This window comes from Sus scrofa, chromosome 6, assembly GCF_054392235.1.
Source record: "Sus scrofa isolate SSC_HxYL_T2T_F1_AM1 chromosome 6, Sscrofa_HxYL_maternal_Yorkshire_Landrace_v2.0, whole genome shotgun sequence".
Lineage (NCBI taxonomy): Eukaryota > Metazoa > Chordata > Mammalia > Artiodactyla > Suidae > Sus > Sus scrofa.
Genome location: NC_139388.1, coordinates 64,184,686 through 64,203,149, shown reverse-complemented (window position 1 = coordinate 64,203,149; position 18,464 = coordinate 64,184,686). Strand labels below are relative to the sequence as shown.

The window sequence follows — 18,464 nt, the reverse complement described above, 5'->3', positions numbered from 1 at the left end:
TGACAAAAGCATGCAGAATGGTCTTTATCATAAAATTAATACTTAATCATATCACATTCCAAGACAAAAACTGGAATGCACATTTGTAGGAGAAAACACCAGAATCGGGCAGACATAGACACATCCCTCCCCACCCACCCAGAGGGGTCAATCGCAAGGCCACCCACCCAGGCTTGTTCACAGCAGCCGCCCCCCCTCCGCCGCCACACACTCAGGCACAGTGGAGTTGCCCTGAGAGCAGTTTTCCAGGGTCAGAGCTGCCTCGAAGGAGAGGCAGGGATCGGGACAGAGGTTTCCGGAAAAGACAAGACACAAATGCCCCCTGAGGGGCAGGTGAAGGCCCTCAAACCTGCAAACAAGTGCACATTCATCCAGATGGCCTGAGTTTGCAAGATGGCTGCAGAGTTCAGGGTGGACCACAGGACAGCCTCCTGGGGCAGTGGTGGCAGAGAAACAGCCCTCTCTTCCAGGGAGGCCTCCTTGCCTTGAGTTGGAGCTGAGGAAAGTGTTTCAGTAAAAGACACTGGCATCTGGTGTATTTAAACTTCTTAATTTTTTTTTTAAGTTTTTAAATGGGAGTTCCCTGGGGCTCAGCAGGTTAAGGATCCTATGTTGTGACTGCTGTGGCTGAGGTTCCATCCCTGGCCCAGGAACATCCATGTGCAACCAAACATGAATAAATAGATAAATAAATGAAAGGAAGCCCACAGACAACACGCAGTAAGGGCAGGGCAGGCCAAGAGACCACAGAGTAGCCCTACAGGATCCCCTTCTCAGTGAGGCCAGGTGTCCTGCTGGTCCAGGCCGCCCCCACCCCCAAGATGCTCTCTGTCACCAAATGTCCCAGCACAGCAGCACAGCGTGAGGGTGGGGATCTAGACCATTCCTCTCTTCTCCCAGATTTGCACAGTGGGTGAGGCCTGGCCTGCTCTACCCCCTCCGCAAAGCTGAGATTCAGCAAGGTGGTCCCTGGGCGTGGCGCTGGTCAGCCCGCGACCCAGCTCTCTCAGGCAGGCGCAGGGGATGGGGGTTGCTGGGAGGTGGTGGCCCGCAGTGACCTCTGAAGGCACGTGAAATCTCAAGGTGGCGTCTGGAAGGACTCTTCCTCGTCGTCCTGGCACCTTGAGAGCGGTGCGTGAGTGAGGGTTGAAGAAGCCACGATCTCCCTCTGGACCTGCACATGGCAGGCGGGTACGATGCTCTTCTGGGCCTCACAGAAATCCAGGAACCGGCTCCAGAGAGGGCAGCAGCGCAGGAGCAGTCGGTCTCCTGCAAGGGGAGGGGAGGAGTCAGTGGTAGCCCCTCCCACCCACCAGGGGCGTGGTCCCAGGCCTCCCAGACCCTGCTCGGCCCTCACCGACGACCCAGAGCCCCTCCTGCGCCCGGGTGAGAGCCACGTTCACTTGGTTGGGGTCCACGAGGAAGCCCAGGGATTTTTGCAGCCAGCTCTTCGTCGGCCGCAGATCCAGGTCGCTCTCCTGGCAGGTGCGGACGGTGCTCACCAGCACGTAGCGCCACTGTCTCCCTGGGGGGGGGGGGTGGCATGGTGAGGCCCCAGCTACGCACCCACCCACGCGCCACCCGCCCATCCGCCCCCGCCCCCGCCAGATGCCCCCTGCCCCAGCGCAAAACCTCACCCTGGCTCTTGGTGATGGAGCACACGGTCACCCCGGCGACGCGTGCCTCCTCAAGTCTCTTGCTGATCTCCAGCACCTGGGCGTGGTAGGGCGTGAGGATGGCCATGTCCTTGGGGTCCACCCTTCCGCTAACCAGCTGTTTGGCCAGGCAGACCTGAGGGACAAGGGGGTACCAGTGAAGCCAGCCCAGTGCCTGACCTGCCTTGGGCTCACTCACTCAGGTCTGCCTCCGCCCACAGGTAGCTCTCCCTGAGCCAGGAGGCTGACACTCACCACCAATGCTGCCTGCTCTTTGTTGACCTTGGAATTCTCCCTCCCTTCCTCTGTAGACACCACCAGGCTTTCCTCGGGGCTCTGCACATCGCCAAAGATGACAGAGCAGTTCTCTTTACCATAGCCCAGAATGCTGGGCGGCAGCCTCAGGCCCTGCCACGTCTTTAGTTTCTTTTTGTAGAATTCCATGGAGGGGAAAGCACAGATGCTTTCGTGCTGTAAGGCAAAGAGTGAGCTATGGACGGGGCCAGGCCAGTCAGTGTCCCCCACGCCCCACCACCAAGCCAAGAGCTCCAGGTACCCACCACACAGTACTGTAGGTCCAGCATAGAGGCATCCCTGCGATACCTCTGGAGCAGAGACCGGTCCAGCCCCAGGTTTTGCAGCTGCTCACTCTTGACCACAGGCCGCAGCTGCTTGTGGTCCCCAAGAAGAACCACCTGGAGGGACAGGCAGGCGTGGTCCTGTGTCATTGCCCCGCCAGAAAGCTGCCCTCCACTAGTCCCTGTGTCCCTGGGGGGAGGCCACAGCCAGTGACTTCTGCCTGGACCTCCAGCTCACCGCCTGCCTCACTCACCTTCTCGACTTGGGAGAAGCTCACCAGGGGAATGAGGGTCTCAGGCTCCGAGGCCAAGCCCGCCTCGTCCACGAGGATCTGCCGGATGTTTACGTCCCTGAGGCTGGCGGAGGCGGCGCAGGAGCATGTGCACAGGAGGACTCTGTGCCGATCCACCTCGAACTTCCGAGCCTCCTGCAGGACCTTCCTGTACCTGCGGGGAGGCCATCTGGTCACCCAGGAACGGGGGGACACACACACACACACACACACACAGCCCAAGAGACAGCTCCAGGGCTTCAGCTACTTACCATCTGAGATCATCCTGGGAGAAAGTCTCCCCATTCTGTAGCCGGGCATCAAAGGCCCTGATGTCGGCTGCATAGGGGTTGGACGCCTGCCGAATCCGGTGATGCAGGGTGATGCTCCTGTGGGGGGAAGCCTCTGTGAAGCCCTGTGTTGCCCCCCACCCCACCCCGTCGCCCCAAGTCTGGACGGCCCAGGACCCTTGCCTCCACCCAAACATAGACACGGGAGAGGCTGCACCTGAGGGTCTGGTTGGGCCTCTCCTCCTGAGGGGTCTTCTTGGGGGGTGCCCAGCTGCTCACACCAGGTACCGGGAATTCAGTGGCCTCGGCCTGCTCACCGTACACACGAAGGGGCTTCAGCTCTGCCCTCCTGCTCAGAAGCAGTTCTGAGGGCAACCAGTGTGTGTTAGTAATGGCTCTCCAGGCCCAGCAGCCCCAGGAAGACCCTCCCCCTCGTGGCTGACCCAGAGCACCTGCAAGGACATCCACCGACTTGCTGGAGGGACTGCACAACAAGAGGCAGGGGCCCCCCATCTGCTCATCCCCACCATGGGGGCCGCGGGCTGCCGCCTGCTCATTTGACTGACAGAGCCAATAGGCTATGTGGAGGCCCACTACCGTCTTCCCAGTGCCTGTGGGCAGAGTACAGGATGAGTGGAGCCCTCGCCTGCCCGCCTTCCCTGGGCAGCCCGAGCTCCAGAGCTCCCCGGAGGGGACTCCCCACCTGGTGGGCCATGGATGACCGTAAACTGTTTCTTCAGAGCTTCCCGGACAGCCGTGTTCTGGCTGGGGTTCAGCTTGTGAAGGCCTCCAGGCATGTCAAAGGCTTGCTGATCCAGAAACCTGCTGGGGGACCCTGAGAAAGGAACCAGGCCTCCCTGAGCACTGGGCCCAGTGGGGGTCGGTCGGGGGACTGGGCGTGGTCAGGTCCTGGGCGGGGCCAAGGCAGGAAGGGGTGGGGCCGGGCCGGCTGGGCTGGACCACGTGAGCTGGGGCGCGCCCGAAAGTTGAGCGGCTTCCCACTTACCATTGCCGGGGAGCTGCTGGCGCGGCGTGGGTATGGGCTGGCCCAAGGCGATGCTGATGACCAGTGGGGACGCACTCTGGAGCCGATGCACGGCTTCTTCCTTGCGGCTGGGGCCAGGTGGGGATGGAGATAGACCACGGCACGTCAGCAGGAACTTCCCGGGGCAGGAGCACTACCCCAGGGCCACTGCCCCCAAGAGAGGGAGTCCAGGGAGTTCCCACCCCATGGTTCCACACACACCCCACCTCCGGCCAATTCCAAAAAGCCACTCACAGGTCTGGAAGCTGCTTGGGCAGCACCTCGATGGTGAACCGGGCCCCGGGTCTCAGCACCTCTTCCGGAACGGGGTCCTCAGCCACGTGGTGAATGGAGAAATGCACCCACATAGGGGCCTCTTGCATGTCAGCCCAGCCCTGCTTGTGGTTCTGGTCCTCCGTCAGCCCGTGGGCCACCCAGGTGTATGTGTCAGGGTCAAAGTTCATGCCAGGGTGGCCATCGCTGGGCCCACAGAACAGGTTGCCTCGCGAGCTTGGCATGGCTGGCAGCCCCTCGAGCCGAATGCACAGATAGCAGTGGCCGAAGCTGATGTCGATACCGTGCTCGAGGAGGAAGGCTGCCTCCAGGCAGAAGGTGCCTCCCCGAAGCTGCCCCTGAGGCGTCCGCTCCGCATCCCAGGATATGGCCACATCCTGCAAAATCACGGAGTCGCTCGCCACTACCGCGTTTGTGGCCGACTCCAGGGAGCAGAACGGCTCCCATACGCGGGCGTATTCGTCCAGGTCATGGTACTGGTCCCGCCCCGCCTGGGGCACACAGCGGGAGAAGCAGTCCCCTGGCCGTTCCACGTGCTCCAGGCAAAGGCAGAAACCCGGCGCCACGGTCCACAGCTGCAGGGCCGGTGCCAGGAACCCACGCTGCAGGGTGGCACTGAACTGCACTTGCAGCGCGTCCTCGCAGCCCAGTTCCCGGGCCACCTCCACGAAGTGTCCGCATTGGCTCCGCTGCACCTGCCCCAGCTCCCGCCGCCGGGGCTCCGCGGTGCCCTGCTCCCGAACCAGGGCAGCCGCCTCCGGCAAGCGCTGTTCCTTCACCAGCCCCAGCAGCCGCTGCCACAGAGCACCATCCACCGGCCGGGTGTGTGGGTCGAGCAGGGTGCCAGGCAGTGGGGAGCACGACCCCGCCGCCTGCACTGAGTAGATGCGGCGCCGCCACACGAGCCGCCTTCGCGCCGGTCTCTCCAGTGGACGGGGGTCCTCGGCCAGCTGCAGGGAGGTGTAGAAGACAGGGCAGGGGTCCGGGAGGGTGTCGGGGTTGGCTGGGAAGAACAGCTTGAAGCAGCCGGCGCCCGCCTCCACCGCCGCCACGAAGCCCAGCTTGCTTTGCGGTTGGGTCTTGAGCCGCGCGCCCAGGTGCAGGTTGCGGACGCGGCGTTCGTACCTCCGGGAGCGCACGTGCTGGCGGGTGAAGTAATGGCAGAGCCTGATAACGTCGCCGTGGGAGTAGGCAGAGCCTCCCAGGCCCAGCGCCCGCAGGATCTGCCGCTGCAGCACCACGTCCACGTACCTGCGGATGGGTGAGGTCGCCCACGTGTACCACTCCGCCTCCAGGGCGAAGTGGGTGTTCGCCTGTTCCCTGCTCACACTGGAGGGGCCGAAGCCAGCACGGCCCAGGCCCTTGCGCCAGTCGAGGCTGGCGACAGCCAGCGAGGGGTGCACGTCGTCCGTGGTAATGAGGTCTGCCAGCCGGGTGAAGTCCCGGCTGTGGGCCGCCAGCTGGATGCACTTCCAGACGGAGGCCAGGAGGTGGAGCTGCAGGCCCGGCGTAACCTCGGAGTGGCGGTCCCGTCTGAGGTGGCTGAGCTGCAGGGACAGGGGCACCAATTTCCCGTGCTTCTTCCACATGGCTGCGAACTTGTGGTTGCTGGGTGCGAGCTGCCACCGCAGCGGCGTGTCCCTCTCCGTGGGCCCATCGGCCACCAGGAACGCGGCCACCAGGCTGTTGTACTGGACCATGTACTCCTTGATCATGATGCGGGCCTCACGGAAGCCCAGCGCGCTGTCTTCGTCCGGCTGCTCATAATGGCAGCCGTCGTGCAGGCGGCGCCGGCGCAGCACCCGGGAGAAGTGGTACGCGGCCGCCACGCAGGCGTCCAGGGAATCCAGGCGGGCGGGCAGCTCGCAGCCGGCACGCGGGTGCGACCTGATGACCTGCTCCGCCTCTTCGTAGGACATCTGGCGGTCGGAGCGGATCACGGAGGGCGCAAAGCGCAGACTCTTGAGCTGGTCGCTGCCCTTCTCCACCGTCAGGAACAGGGAGATGGTCAAGCGGTCCCTGCCGGGCAGAAGGCTGAACGCATCCTGGGAGAGGACGGCTGGCAGCATATGCACTGGCTCCTGGCCGGGGGCATAGAGTGTGCTGCCCCGCCTGCGGGCCTCCAAGTCCAGAGCTCCGTCCCTAGGCACACAGCTGGCTACGTCGGCGATGTGCACCGCCACCTCATACATGGAGCCCAGGTCTCGGACACTGAGGGCGTCGTCCAGGTCGAAGGCACCCTGGGGGTCAACGGTGAAGGTCGGGAAGCTACGGCAGTCCTCGCGGCAGCCGGGCACCCGGCTGAGCTCCTTCTGATACATCTGCAGCGCCTTGTAGACGGAGGCTGGGTCGGGTGAGGCTCCCTTAAGCCCATACTCCAGCCGCAGAATCCGGAGCCCCTGCTCCCAGGTGGTGGCCTCAGGCAACACTTTCAGGATGACGCCCAGTGGGTAGTAGAAGCGCTCACGCCACAGGATGACGCGCACCCGGAAGAACCAGTGGCGACGGGCCTCTGCGGAGAGCTGCTCATACCCCACACGCTGCACGCGGCCCTGGAGGAGGCGGTGGACGGGCACCCGCAGCCGGTCCTTCAGCCCAGGCACAAAGATCTTGGTCACAGAGCCATTGATGGGGGCCACGAGGCAGGGGTCCCACTCGTCCGCGCGGCACACAAAGACCAGCTTGCAGGGCGCCCTTTGGAGCACGCTCAGCACGCTGCCCAGCGGCAGCGGGTGGTGACCCGGTTTGATGACCTTCACCATCACCTCGTCCCCCGGGAAGGCCATTCCGCAGTGCTGGCGGCCCTTGACCTGGATGGGACCGTAGTATCCATCCTCCAGCGGTAGGGCAGTGGCCGAATCCAGAGTCTCCTGCTGGAAGGTGCAGCGGTAATAGGTCCTGGAGGGACAGTGAGGGGCATACCTTTGGAAAAACGTCTGCAGCTTGGCAGGGGGCAGGTTTACGTACTGCCGAGAAGGACATGGGGACAAGGGCCTGGAGAAGGTTCCCAGCAGCCCGTCCTCCCGGAGGGCCAGCGTCACTCTCCGGCTCCCATCCAGGAGCTCCTGCAGGATGTCGTCATCGGAGTGGAGTTCCCCAGAAGGCCAAAAGTCCTCAGGGTCCTCGCTCTCCACCCCTCTCCACACCATGGCTCTGTCCCCCGATGCCCCTTCCTTTGGAAGAGGGTGGCCACTCCCCGCTGCCACACATCGCTCTGCCTGTTGGGCCCAGCGCTGCCTCCAGACCACGCTCTGCTGGATCTGCTCCAGAGACAGGCCCTCGGGGCAGATGCTCTGATGTGCCACACACTCGCGGATGAAGCCCTTCCAGAGCCGGCTGCAGGTCCCAAAGGAGCAGAGGGCCACGGCGTCACCCACGGCCACCACCTGGGACTGGGCGTGGGTCATGACGGTGTGGAGCACACAGGCGTCCGTGAAGAACTCCGGGGCAGGTGCCCTCTGGCTCAGCAGGCTGCGGTGGTTGTGTACCGTGCTCAGCACCACCACCCGGAACGCTCGCCCTGCAAGGGGGCAGGACCACACAGTCAGGCTGGGCTGGGAGGGGAGCAGAAGATGAAGGGACCCCCTCGCTGCCCCCCAATACCGTGATCACCCACCTGGCAAGATTTCAAAGCTGCACACAGACACCTGGCCCAGGTCCCTCTTCCTCAGCTCCTGCCTCAGTGCGCTCACCTGGGTGGGGACACATGGTGGGGTCAGCAGGTCCAGGTGAGCCCTCGATGTGCAGTGAGGGTCCCCAAGATGAGACAATGTCACAGCCCCCCACCCACCCACCCACCCACACACAAGGATGGGACTGAGGCCCCACGGCCTGGTAGGTGAATACCTCAGCCCCTCATAGAAGAAGGGAAACAGACTGCGGATGTCCAGCAGGGGGCACACAGGTACACATAGGGCCACCAGGCCACAAATTTCTCCACCGGAAGCAGAGGAAGGCTATCGGGCGATGCTAGGGCTTACCTGGGCACCGCAGGACACCACACAGATGTCCTTCTGCTCCCGGAGGCCCCAGCAGTGGGGCCAGGTGTTATACACCTCCTGCACCTTCTCCACGACCTGCACAACCTCGGCTGCATTCAGCCAACTTGTCATTGACACGTCCTGCTCAGGGACACCCGCCGCGTGGCAGAAGAGGAGCGGGTAGCGGTGCGGGTGGGGGGGGATCTTGCCGCTGGCGTGGGGACGGCTGCCCGAGGCCATGGAGAAGTGGCGGGAAACAAAGCGGACGATGGCCTCGGTGGAGCGGTAGTTCTTGCATAAGATAACGCAGCTCCTCTGGGCCACGGCGGGCGCCTGCTCCCGAAAGTGCTGCAGGAGGCGGTGCAGCAGCGTGGGTCCCGCGATCCGGCCCGCGGCAGCGCTGAAGAGCCTGGGCGCCACCCGCATGTGGTCGCCGGCCAGCACCACGCGGGTGCCGGGCGTGGCGTAGCGCAGCGGGGTGAGCGCCTCCCACTCTAGCATCTGAGCCGCCTCGTCGATGAAGATGTGCGAGAAGAAGCCTGCGGGCACCCTGAGCCCGCGGGCCTGGGTTGCGCTGGCTACCACGACGCGGTGCTGCTCCAGCTCAGCCCGGGTCGGCGGACGGAAGGCCTGGCGGTCTTCAGTCAGGCAGCAGTACCGCAGCGTGACCGCGTCTGTCTGTCTTGGCGGGCAGGTCGGGTCCATCACCCGGAGAGGAATGGCCTCAGGGTGACCCCTGCTGGTGTAGGGGTGGAAATACTCCGCGATGTAGCTGTCTGCCGTGCTGGGGGGGCGGGGGGGAGAAGGGCGTGAGTGACCTCAGCCACTGTCTGCTAAAGCACCCACTGTGCGCCCAGCCATGCCCAACACCAGGAATTCAGATGAGGCAGTTGGACCTCTGCCCTGCCCCCAGCGGAGCTTAAATGTCAGCAGAGGGGAAGGGGCAGATCCACGGGGCGGTGGGGGTGGGAGGTGAAGGAGCACAGCAGGTGTCGCAGCCTGAGGCAGCCAGCAGGGCTGGAGAGGACCATTACACCCTGGGGACATGCCAGAGACCTACCCCACCCAGCTCCCTCCCCACCCCTCCCCACCGGCCCCAGTCCGCTGGGAATTAGCCCTGGGCAGAGATGGGGAGGTCCCAGGGCTGAGCAGCTCCGCTGCTGGAAACTAAGGTCTGATTTAACCAAATGGGATTTCACACTTGAGTGTAGAATCTGTTTCTTCAAAAAACACCCACTGAGATGCTAGAACTAGCCGCCCAGGCCTGCAGTGAACCAGGGAACTAGCCAGAGCCCCACCCCACAGGTCCCCTGCGGGGCCATCCCAGCAGCATGCACCCCAACCCAAGAGGCTCTGACTCACCTGTTGGTGTGTGTACAGATGAGCACCTTGGTGCCGGGCTGGCGGATCACCTCCAGAGAAGCCATGGCCAGTGCATAGGTCTTGCCTGTACCAAAGGGCCCACAGACAAGCAGTGGGGCAACAGGCCGCGTGTCCCCAGGACTGGTCCCTGCGACGATCGCCATAACCAGCTTCTGCCTGCTGTTGCCTTGCGGAGCAGGTAGAATGGGCGAGGGGCAGGGCAGGGCACAGGCTGACAGGTTCGGCAGCACCAGCCACTCTTCGGGCAGCGCATCTACTGCCTGGTGCCAGCGGGGGAAGGCCAGCGGGTCCAGCTGGAACTGGACTTCCAAGATCCTCCTGGTCTCAGGCTGCAGCCCCAGGGCCGTGCAGCAGTGAGTGGGCAGTAGCAGCCACAGTGCCTGCTCCGAGCTGGCCCGAGTCTCCACGGGCACCTCGAACACTCTGAGGTCAGGCCCAGGCACAGGGGCCACAAGGGCCGTGCTGACCATTCGGCCCAGCAGAAAGCCCTGGTCCGTGGCTAGTGCCAGGGAGTGGGGTATGGGGACCTCTCCGTACAGGGCTCCTGATGGTGGGAAGAGTGTGCCCAGGGCTGGCATCTCCAGCGCCGTCTTCAGGGACACTGGGACCCGAAAGTTCAGCCTGATAGGGAGGACATGGGTCAGCGGACCAGGGCCACAGCTCGGATGCCACCCTAAGGCCCCTGCCCGCCCACCAACCCTACTTACTTGGCCACCAGCTGCTGCTGAGCAGCCTCCTCCTGGTAGAGACGCTGGTGCAGCCTCTGACGATAGTTGGTGGGGGAGATGGGACACAGGCTGGGGCTGCCAGGACAGGACTCCAGCATCAGAGCAGGCAACTTATACTTGGCCATCAGGGCTTCCCACTTGGCTGTCCTCTCCACGCCAGGCACCACGAGGCGGTTGCGGGTGTGCCAGCGCTCCAGCTCCTCGGGGTGGCCAGGCGCTGGTGGCCCCCGGAGCTCCGGGCAGTGCACAGAGCCCAGCTGCAGTTCCAGCTTCCTCAGCAGCGCCGGCCGGCGGCCAAAGTCGAAGACCAGCCATTGCTCGAATGTGCCAAAGCAAGTACTTTGCACATGCACCACCACCTGGAACTGGGCTGGGGAGCCCGGCAGGCAGAAGCGCTCCCCCAGCGCAAAGACCTGGCCCTGGGGGAGGCCAGGGGCCACCAGTGAGAAGTCAGATCCTGGCTCCTGCTTGAGCAGAGCCACATGCAGCAGGGGCGCCTGGGGGAGAAGACTGGATGGTGAGGTGGTCCCTAGACCCTGTCCCACCCGACAGGGTCCAGGCTGATGCAAACCCCTCCCCCTTCCCTCCTGCTTCCTTGCTATGACCCAAGCAGGGTCCTCAGCTTCTTTGAACCTTTGAGCCTCGGGACTCCCTCTGCAAAATGGGGTCACTGAGTACTATGGACACTGAACAGCGATGGTGCTATGCAGCGCACTCAATGGGGACCAGCCTGGCACTAGCAGACTCACACCACGGAGCAGACCAAGGGGCTCCCTCCAGACCTCCAGATCAGACATAGGAGAGGCTGCACAGGGCAGTGCTCCAGGCCCCAGACCCCAGCTGACTGACTCAGGGCCGGGCTGACCCCTCACCTCAGAGTGGATGGTGAATGTCCAGCTGTGCTGCATTTGCTTCTCCTGGGCCTGATGCACCAGGGGCTGGTCGCAATGGATAGACACGCCGTCAAGGGTCTCAGCCAGCTGCACAGGGAATCCCAGGGTCAGCAGGGCAGCCTCAGCCACAGCCCAGCCCCCACCCACTCTCCAGACCCCCGCTTACCACCAGGACCTGACTGCTGCTCCGCTGGTACTCAGCCAACAGCCGCGCCTGGTAAGGCACCAGCCCATCCCTCCAGGCTGCCTGCTCCCTCAGCGCCACGGTCCTGGCCCGCTGGGTCCACTCCTGCAGCTCCGGTTCTGAATGTGCCTTGGTGCACATGTCCCCAAATTCACAGAGGTCAGGCCTGGGGAGGGTGGGGGACAGGGAGGGTCCATTCAGCAGGCCAGAAGGGGCCCCTCAGCCCCACAATGGCCGGTGGGGGAGTGGGGAACAGATTCTAGACCTAGGCCAGGCGGGCACACGGAGCTCCTCCATGTTCACCCAAGCCGCCTCCATCCACCTCCCTTCCCCACCCCTCAGAGGCTGGGGAGGTGCCAGCTGCAGAGTGGACAGGGAACCCGGGTTCCATTTGAAGGTGCATCTCCTGCCCCAGGGCCCACAGCACCGTCCTTACCTTGGGCAGCGCTCCAGCGTGGAGAGCCCAGCAGGTGGGCTGCGGTGCTTCCTGGGCACCGCCCAGGAGTCTAAGGCCAGCATCTGTGCATGCTCCAGGGAGAAGCAGTGGTTCTCGAAGGCCTCCTGGGAGCAGCAGGTGACCAGGCAGGCATGGCAGTACAGCCGGACCTCAGAGGACTGGCCCTGGGGGTCTGTGTGCCAGTCCTCCATGAGGGCAGAGGGTTTGAGCAGGTCCTCCCGGTGGAACCTCCTCTCCTCCGCCCTCCACACGGCCATCTCCACTGTGCTGTGGGCGTCGTGGCAACGGGACGCTCCCTGGCGGCAGGGCCACCCTAGCCCCACAAACTTGCAGCAGGCCTGCCGCTGGCGGGTTGAGCGATGTTCCCGCACTTCCACGACTTGCTGCTTGTGGCGGCCCTCCGTGCTCACGTGGGCCAGGAGAGAAGGGCAGTCTCCATGCTGAGGGCACCGGCCCCTGGAGTCCACTGGGCAGAGGTGCGGGGGGCGGCGCCGGAAGCAAGGAGCGCAGAGATGCAGGAAGTGGCCCCCAAACTCCGCGCGGATGGCATCGGCCACGGAGCGCTGGGCGCCCCCTCCCTGCACCTGGGTCTTCAGCCACAGATGGCTGACGTTGTGCTCGCGCTCAAAGATCCAGACCAGCGCTTCCTCGGGACTCCTAGCAAAGGTGCACTGGTTATGGTGGCGCCGGCAGCCGAGCCCTGGGCTGTAGTAGCGGCAGATCGTGTAGCGCGCTGGCCGCGGGAAGGTGGGAGGGCGGTCCACCTTGCGCCAGAGGCTGCTCTTGGCGGCAGGCTTGAAGCGGGCCAGCAGGATCTCACAAGGGCAGGTGTGCTCCACCCTGCGCAGGAGGTAGGTACTCTCATTAACAGGCTGGGTGCAGCGGGAGCAGCCCAGACACAGGTCCACCTGGGCGAACAGACTGGCCAGAGATGGTTCCTCCGTGGGTAATGGGCTGGACCCTGGCAATGCCATCTCTGGCGCTGGCCTGGCTCTGCAGGTATCTGAGGCTTGGCTGGTCCTCTGGGGCTGTTCGCCCACGATGAGAAATCTGGGAGGAGAGGAACAGGGAGCACGGTCAGGAGAGCCACACCCGGGGCAGCCCCCTCCCCAAAGGAGCAAGGTCAGGATAGCCAGGTGTCTCTCTGCCTCTTGGGATCTCCCTGCAGCCCCACAAGAGTTGTGCCGTGGGCGAGTCCCTCCGTCTCTGCATGGAATTCAAATCTTAACCCACTCAGGGTGCCCGCCACTGGGGAGAATGTGACCCTGGGCAGTTTGCCAAAGACCCTGAAGGTTTGGGGGAGAGACACACAGAAAAGCAGTGCGAGGAAAGTGCTCCCAGGAGAGCAGGTGGGGCAGCCCCAGGCCAGAAGAGCCTCCCATGGTGGGCGGAGGAAGGGTACAAGCTGGGGTGGCCCCCACCTAGGAAAGAGCCCTTTTCTTCAATATCACCAGCCAGTCCAGGTGAGAGGGGACCTGCCCTCTGACCTGGGGAGGCTCTGAAGTTATTACCACCCCCTTAAAATGCACCCAAAATGTTTGGCCTGTGCTGGGTGGACAGAGAAAACATCCATTCTAGGCAGCAGGAATTGCTGGGAGTATCTTGCAGGTGAATCACACCTAACCCCCCCACCCCCATCATTCTTGTACCCACCCCCATCATTCCTGTGGAGGTGAGGTGCCACCTTCAGCCACCCTTGAACAAAGTGAGCTACCCTGGTCACAGACAAAGGCTTGGCAGCTGCTGGCAGCAAAGCACAGGATCCCCCACTATTACCGGACGTGACCCCAAGAAGCCTCACCTCCTAGACTGTAGAGACCCCTCAAACACTGGATAGGGCCAGCCTGTGTAACCAGCAGATGGTCAACGTTTATTCCTGTTTGAAGCCACCAGGTTTTAGGGTGATTTCTCACACTGCAGTAGAGACTGATAAACCCAAACCAACCCTCAAGCAGGAAGTGCCTCTTGGTGGGAAGGGCAGTAGTGGAATGTCCCAGTAAGTCAATAAGCGGGCTGAGGACCCCAGGATCTCACTCCAGGAGCCTCATACAAACATTAAGCAGGAGGAAAACATTCCAAAAAGAAAGGCAGCAAAAGATCAGCTTCCTAAGAAACATGCAAGAAAACTGAAATATCCCTGAGACCCACCACGGAACTGAAAACGGAACGGCTGGAGAGATATGGCACACTGGTGACGTCAGTTCTTCCTCCATTTATCTAGGAATTTAGTGCAATCCCCATAAAAGATATTAAGAGGAATTAGAGGACAGATAAGCTGATTTTTTTTTTTTGCCACACCCATTGCATTTGGAAATTCCCAGGCCAGGGATCAAATTGGAGCCACAGCTGCAGCAATGCCCACATCCTTAACCCACTGCACCAGGACTTCTGGTGGGAAGGGGGGGCAAGTGGGTCCCAGCCAGGGGATCAACACCATGCCTCCACAGGGACACAGTGGGAACTCCAAAACATAGGTCATTTGGAAAAGCTCAATATAAACAAACAAGAATGGGCGTGAAAGAGTTCCCTTGTGGCTCAGTGATTAACAAATCCAACTATGAACCATGAGGATGCAGGTTCGATCCCTGACCTTGCTCAGTGGGTTAAGGATCCGGCATTGCCTGAGCTGTGGTGTAGGTCACAGACGTGGATCAGATCCTGCGTTGCTGTGGCGTATGTGGCAGGTATAGCTCCAATGAGACCCCTAGCCTGGGAACCTCCATATGCTACAGGTGCAGGGACCCCCCCCCCCAAAAAAAAGAAAAGAATGAGCATGAAACTTCCTACACAGAGTACTAGGAAACGGAAAAAAAAGAGCACTCCCAAACTCAGCATTATCCTGGTGCCAAAGCACAGAACAGAAAATTACAGACCAATATCCCTGATGAAAATAGATGCCACAATTAACACACTATTAGCAAACCGAATTCAGAAGCACACTAAAAACACCCCGTAAGTAAAAGGGATAAACCTCAGCAGATATAATAAGGGACACGTGCGACAAGCCAGCAGCGAACATCATACTCAATGGTGAAGGTTAAAGGCTTTTCTTTCCTTTTAAGATTAACACACACACCAAAAAGAAAAATACATATATATCAATGGAACAGTATAGAAAGCATACAAAGAAACCCACTCGCCTATGGTCAGTTAATCTAGGGCAACGGCGACAATACACAATGAAAAAAGACAGTCTCTTCATTCAGTGGTGCTGGGGAAACCAGACAGCGACATGGAAAAGAACGACACTAGAATATTGTCTAGGAGTTCCTTTGTGGCAAAGTGGATTAAGGATCAAGCATTGTCACTGCAACAGCTCTGACTGGGAACTTCCTCATGCTTCAGGCAAGGCAAAAAAAAAAAAAAAAAGGAAATTCTCTAGCACCATACACAAAAATAAACTCAAAAGGGATTAAAGACCTAAATGTAAGATGAGATACTATGAAAGTCCTAGCGAGGAGTGGCTGTGGTGTAAGCCTGGCATCCCTAGCCCCCTAGCCCCCTAGCCCCCCAGCCCCCCAGCCCCCCAGCCCCCCAGCCCCCTAGCCCCCTAGCCCCCTAGCCCCCTAGCCCCCTAGCCCCCTAGCCCCCTAGCCCCCTAGCCCCCTAGCCCCCTAGCCCCCTAGCCCCCTAGCCCCCTAGCCCCCTAGCCCCCTAGCCCCCTAGCCCCCTAGCCCCCTAGCCCGGGAACTTCCATATTGCTGGAACATGTGACTATAAAAAAAAAAAAAAAAAAAAGGGAAAACTGGATAGAAACAAAAAGTGGATTAGCGTTTGCCAGAGGCTGGAGGGCCACACATGCACACACAGCCCTTCTCTGGCTGGAGTGATGACACCTTTGTCCTCTGGCCCAGCAGGCATTAGATGCTGAGGGCCAATTTCATCATCTCCAGCAGGAATTCTTCCCTAAACTCCAGTCCTCCGCCTCTTCAGCCCTTTCCCCTACATCCATCAGCAAATGGAGCCAGAAGCCAGAAGCCAGATGCCGCATCACAGCCCCAAGGACCCTAAGGCAGCCTCCCAGCTGGCTCCCTTCAACCACCTCCCTCCCTATGACAAACAGCCGTCGTTTCAAACCTCTGCTCCGGAATAAACAGAAGGGCTGACGTAGGCAACCATCACAGGGGTAAGTGAAGCAGGACGTCACATGTGTAGTCTCAAACCGTCTCCAAGAGACCTACTGCTTACAAAGGAAAAGGAAGCCCTCGGGAGTTCCAAGAGACAGGACAGCCCGAACCCCAGCAGGACACACCCGGGGGTCACCAGCCCCCAAATGCAGACTTTAACTCATCGCAAGAAACGCCACAGACTCTCAGAATGTCCAGGTGAAAGATGAAGGCTGAGGGAGACACGGTTCTAGGCCCAGCGGGGAGGGATGACCAAAAGCGGACCAGAACGCATCCCGCGTTCCTGGAGGGGATTTGGTCAGGATAACAGGTATACACACAGAGGAAAGGAGACACTGATCGGAGTACGGGGTAGGCCTCAGAAACAGCCTTGCATCGGTGCGGAACCTCTTTGGGTTAATTACTGACCAAGCACGCGTTCTTCCATGCCCACGTGAAGTGCTTCTTCCATGCCCACGTGAAGTGCGAGGGGTAAAAGGCATGGTATCTGCCGCTGACTCTCAGACCACCCAGGAATTAAAGCTCATGCTACGTCTCCATAGTGCATATATAGAGAGAGGTTCTTGGCAATTTTTGCAATTTCAGTGTACATTTGAAATTGTGTTGCATAAAAACTAAACAAAGCAACTGCAGAGGGAGGCCCTGGTAAAATCAGACTTCCTTGCCCAGGTGACAAAGCTTTCCCTCGGCTGCCCAAAACCATGGGAAAAGCCCCAGATACCCTCACCAGTATCATCTCCCCGATCCTGGGGCCCAGGGCTGCTTACCTCCAAAGCGGATCTGACCCTTGGCTCCTACCACGCGGGCACCGATGCGGACACGGATATGGCAACGCGCGGATGTGGCTCCGCTCCTCCGATGCGACTCTGCTCGGGCTCCTAAGTGGATCTGACCCTCAGTTGGTCCCAGCACTCAAAGCCTCCACCAGCCCCAGCGGAATTTAAGGGCCGTCAAGAACCCTCCCAAGGTCACACCCAGGGACCCTCCCAGCCGGAGAGAAGCTCATAATCTGGTCCCAGAACAAGCAGGCTGAGTCCCTGGGTGGGAGGGTCCCAGACGTCAGCGTTCCAGGAGGGTCCCGGCTTAGCCAGTGGGAGGGGCATGGCCATGAGGCCCCCTTAGAGTCTGCCCTTCCCCGGGGGCCCATGGGGAGAGCTTCATGGGGGCTGCATCCCACCGAGAACGGAGGTTGGGGTGGGGAATGCAACCACAGGGTCTCCCCTCATTGAGGGTCTACACCCAGGCTCTCCCCAGCTGCTCTTTCCCCATCTCAGCTCCACAACATCGCTTCACTGTGGGTTCTCACCTCCACCCGTGCACCCCCACCCTATGCTCGGAACCCTGTCTGGAGCCCCCAGGACCAGCCCCTGGGCGGAGGACGATCCTGGGGGATCCCCAACCTCTCTTCCACCCAGGGGGCCGGCCCCACCCCACCCTGCCCCAGCTGCTTGCTCTAGATCAGACCTCACCCTCCCTGAGGCCCTGAGGTCGGATGGCACCTCCAGGACAGCACCTCCGTGGACTGGATGGCTCCTCCTCTGGAGGCCAGGCCTACTCATCCGAAATCCTGTGCCCACTCCTCCCACCCCACTCCCCCGGCCCCCGCAGCACTCCCGCCCCTGTGGGTGCCTCTCAAGGATGGCCCAAGGGAGGAACTCCATCAAGACTGAGGAAGGGCGGGGTGGGCAGGGCATCTCGGAGTCCTGAGGACTGTCTGCACTGCCCACAGGGCAGGGGGCCTCTCTGACCGGAGTCTGGTGATCTGGAGCGGCCGCAGCCCCGCTGACCCGGCCGTCCCTCCTGCAGCTGCTCTCCCAGAGCCAAGGTCATCACCCACATGCCCTGTCTGGTGGGCTGCACCTCGGTCCTGCTGCACACCCTGACCCACCACGTAGACTTGAGGCCAGAGTCCCGTTGGGGCTTCTGAGCCCAGAGCCTGGGTCCTCCCTCAAAACACAGGCATGGCTTGCTCCTGATGCCAGAGGTTCAAGTCCACACTCCTGGCCTCCAGGGGAAGACTTCCTGCCACCTCCCAAGGGAAGGTCCACTCCTGGCCACAGCTAGGTACCTCCAAGACCCGCAGCCATGGAAGGGGATTGATTGTAGATGGAGCCTTTTCTGCGTGGCAGACCCCAGGCTGCTGGCAGACCCCAGGCTGCTGGCAGACCCTAGGCTGCTGGGCGTAAGTTCCTGCCTGGGGACTTATCTCCCTCATGTTCTATCACAAGTGGTTGGATATGGTTCCCTGAGCTGTACAGCAGGTCCTCATTGCTCATCCATTTCAAATGTAATAGTTTGCCTCTGCCAAGCCCAAACTTCCCATCTATCCTCCTTCCCCCCCCCTTCCCCTTGGCAACCACAAGTCTGTTCTCTATGTCTGAGTCTGTTTCTGGTCTGTAGACAGGTTCATTTGTGCCATACTTTAGATTCCGGATATAAGTCATATGGTATTTGTCTTTCTCTCTGACTTACTTCACTTAGTATGAGAATCTCTAATTCCATCCATGTTGCTGCAAATGGCATTATTTTGTTCTTTTTTATGGCTGAGGAGTATTCCATTGTGTATATAGACCACATCTTCTTCATCCATTCATCTGTT

At 61.0% G+C, this 18,464-nt stretch overlaps 1 protein-coding gene across 2 annotated transcripts; it reads right to left on the bottom strand.

Moving 5' to 3' along the window:
• On the bottom strand, positions 1-12,781 carry HELZ2 (helicase with zinc finger 2). 2 transcript variants are annotated; one of them, XM_003127476.5, is made up of 19 exons: positions 11,718-12,781; positions 11,264-11,447; positions 11,077-11,184; positions 10,184-10,701; positions 9,456-10,097; positions 8,094-8,877; positions 7,730-7,805; positions 4,075-7,633; positions 3,802-3,908; positions 3,499-3,630; positions 3,248-3,406; positions 3,013-3,160; positions 2,778-2,894; positions 2,488-2,680; positions 2,216-2,350; positions 1,911-2,126; positions 1,638-1,791; positions 1,358-1,525; positions 1-1,269 (listed from the first exon to the last, which is right to left on the bottom strand). In XM_003127476.5, the coding sequence occupies exons 1-19, from the start codon at positions 12,710-12,712 to the stop codon at positions 1,079-1,081; spliced, it is 8,586 nt and encodes a 2,861-aa protein (XP_003127524.3). In that variant the 5' UTR covers positions 12,713-12,781; the 3' UTR covers positions 1-1,078. The 2 variants fall into 2 exon arrangements, with proteins under 2 accessions (XP_003127524.3, XP_084815009.1); XM_084958883.1 differs by lacking the exons at positions 9,456-10,097; positions 10,184-10,701; positions 11,077-11,184; positions 11,264-11,447; positions 11,718-12,781 and having other exon boundaries at positions 7,730-7,760; positions 8,169-8,868.
• Between the last annotated feature and the right edge of the window lie 5,683 nt (positions 12,782-18,464).

Bases quoted from the DNA above. Each gene is read 5' to 3' on its own strand.
- HELZ2 (XM_003127476.5), bottom strand. From the start codon at position 12,712: ATGGCATTGCCAGGGTCCAGCCCATTACCCACGGAGGAACCATCTCTG. The intron at 10,098-10,183 runs GTAAGTAGGGTT...CCTCCCTATCAG, and splicing joins CAGCAGCAGCTGGTGGCCAA to GCTGAACTTTCGGGTCCCAG. The intron at 1,792-1,910 runs GTGAGTGTCAGC...CTTGTCCCTCAG, and splicing joins AAGAGCAGGCAGCATTGGTG to GTCTGCCTGGCCAAACAGCT.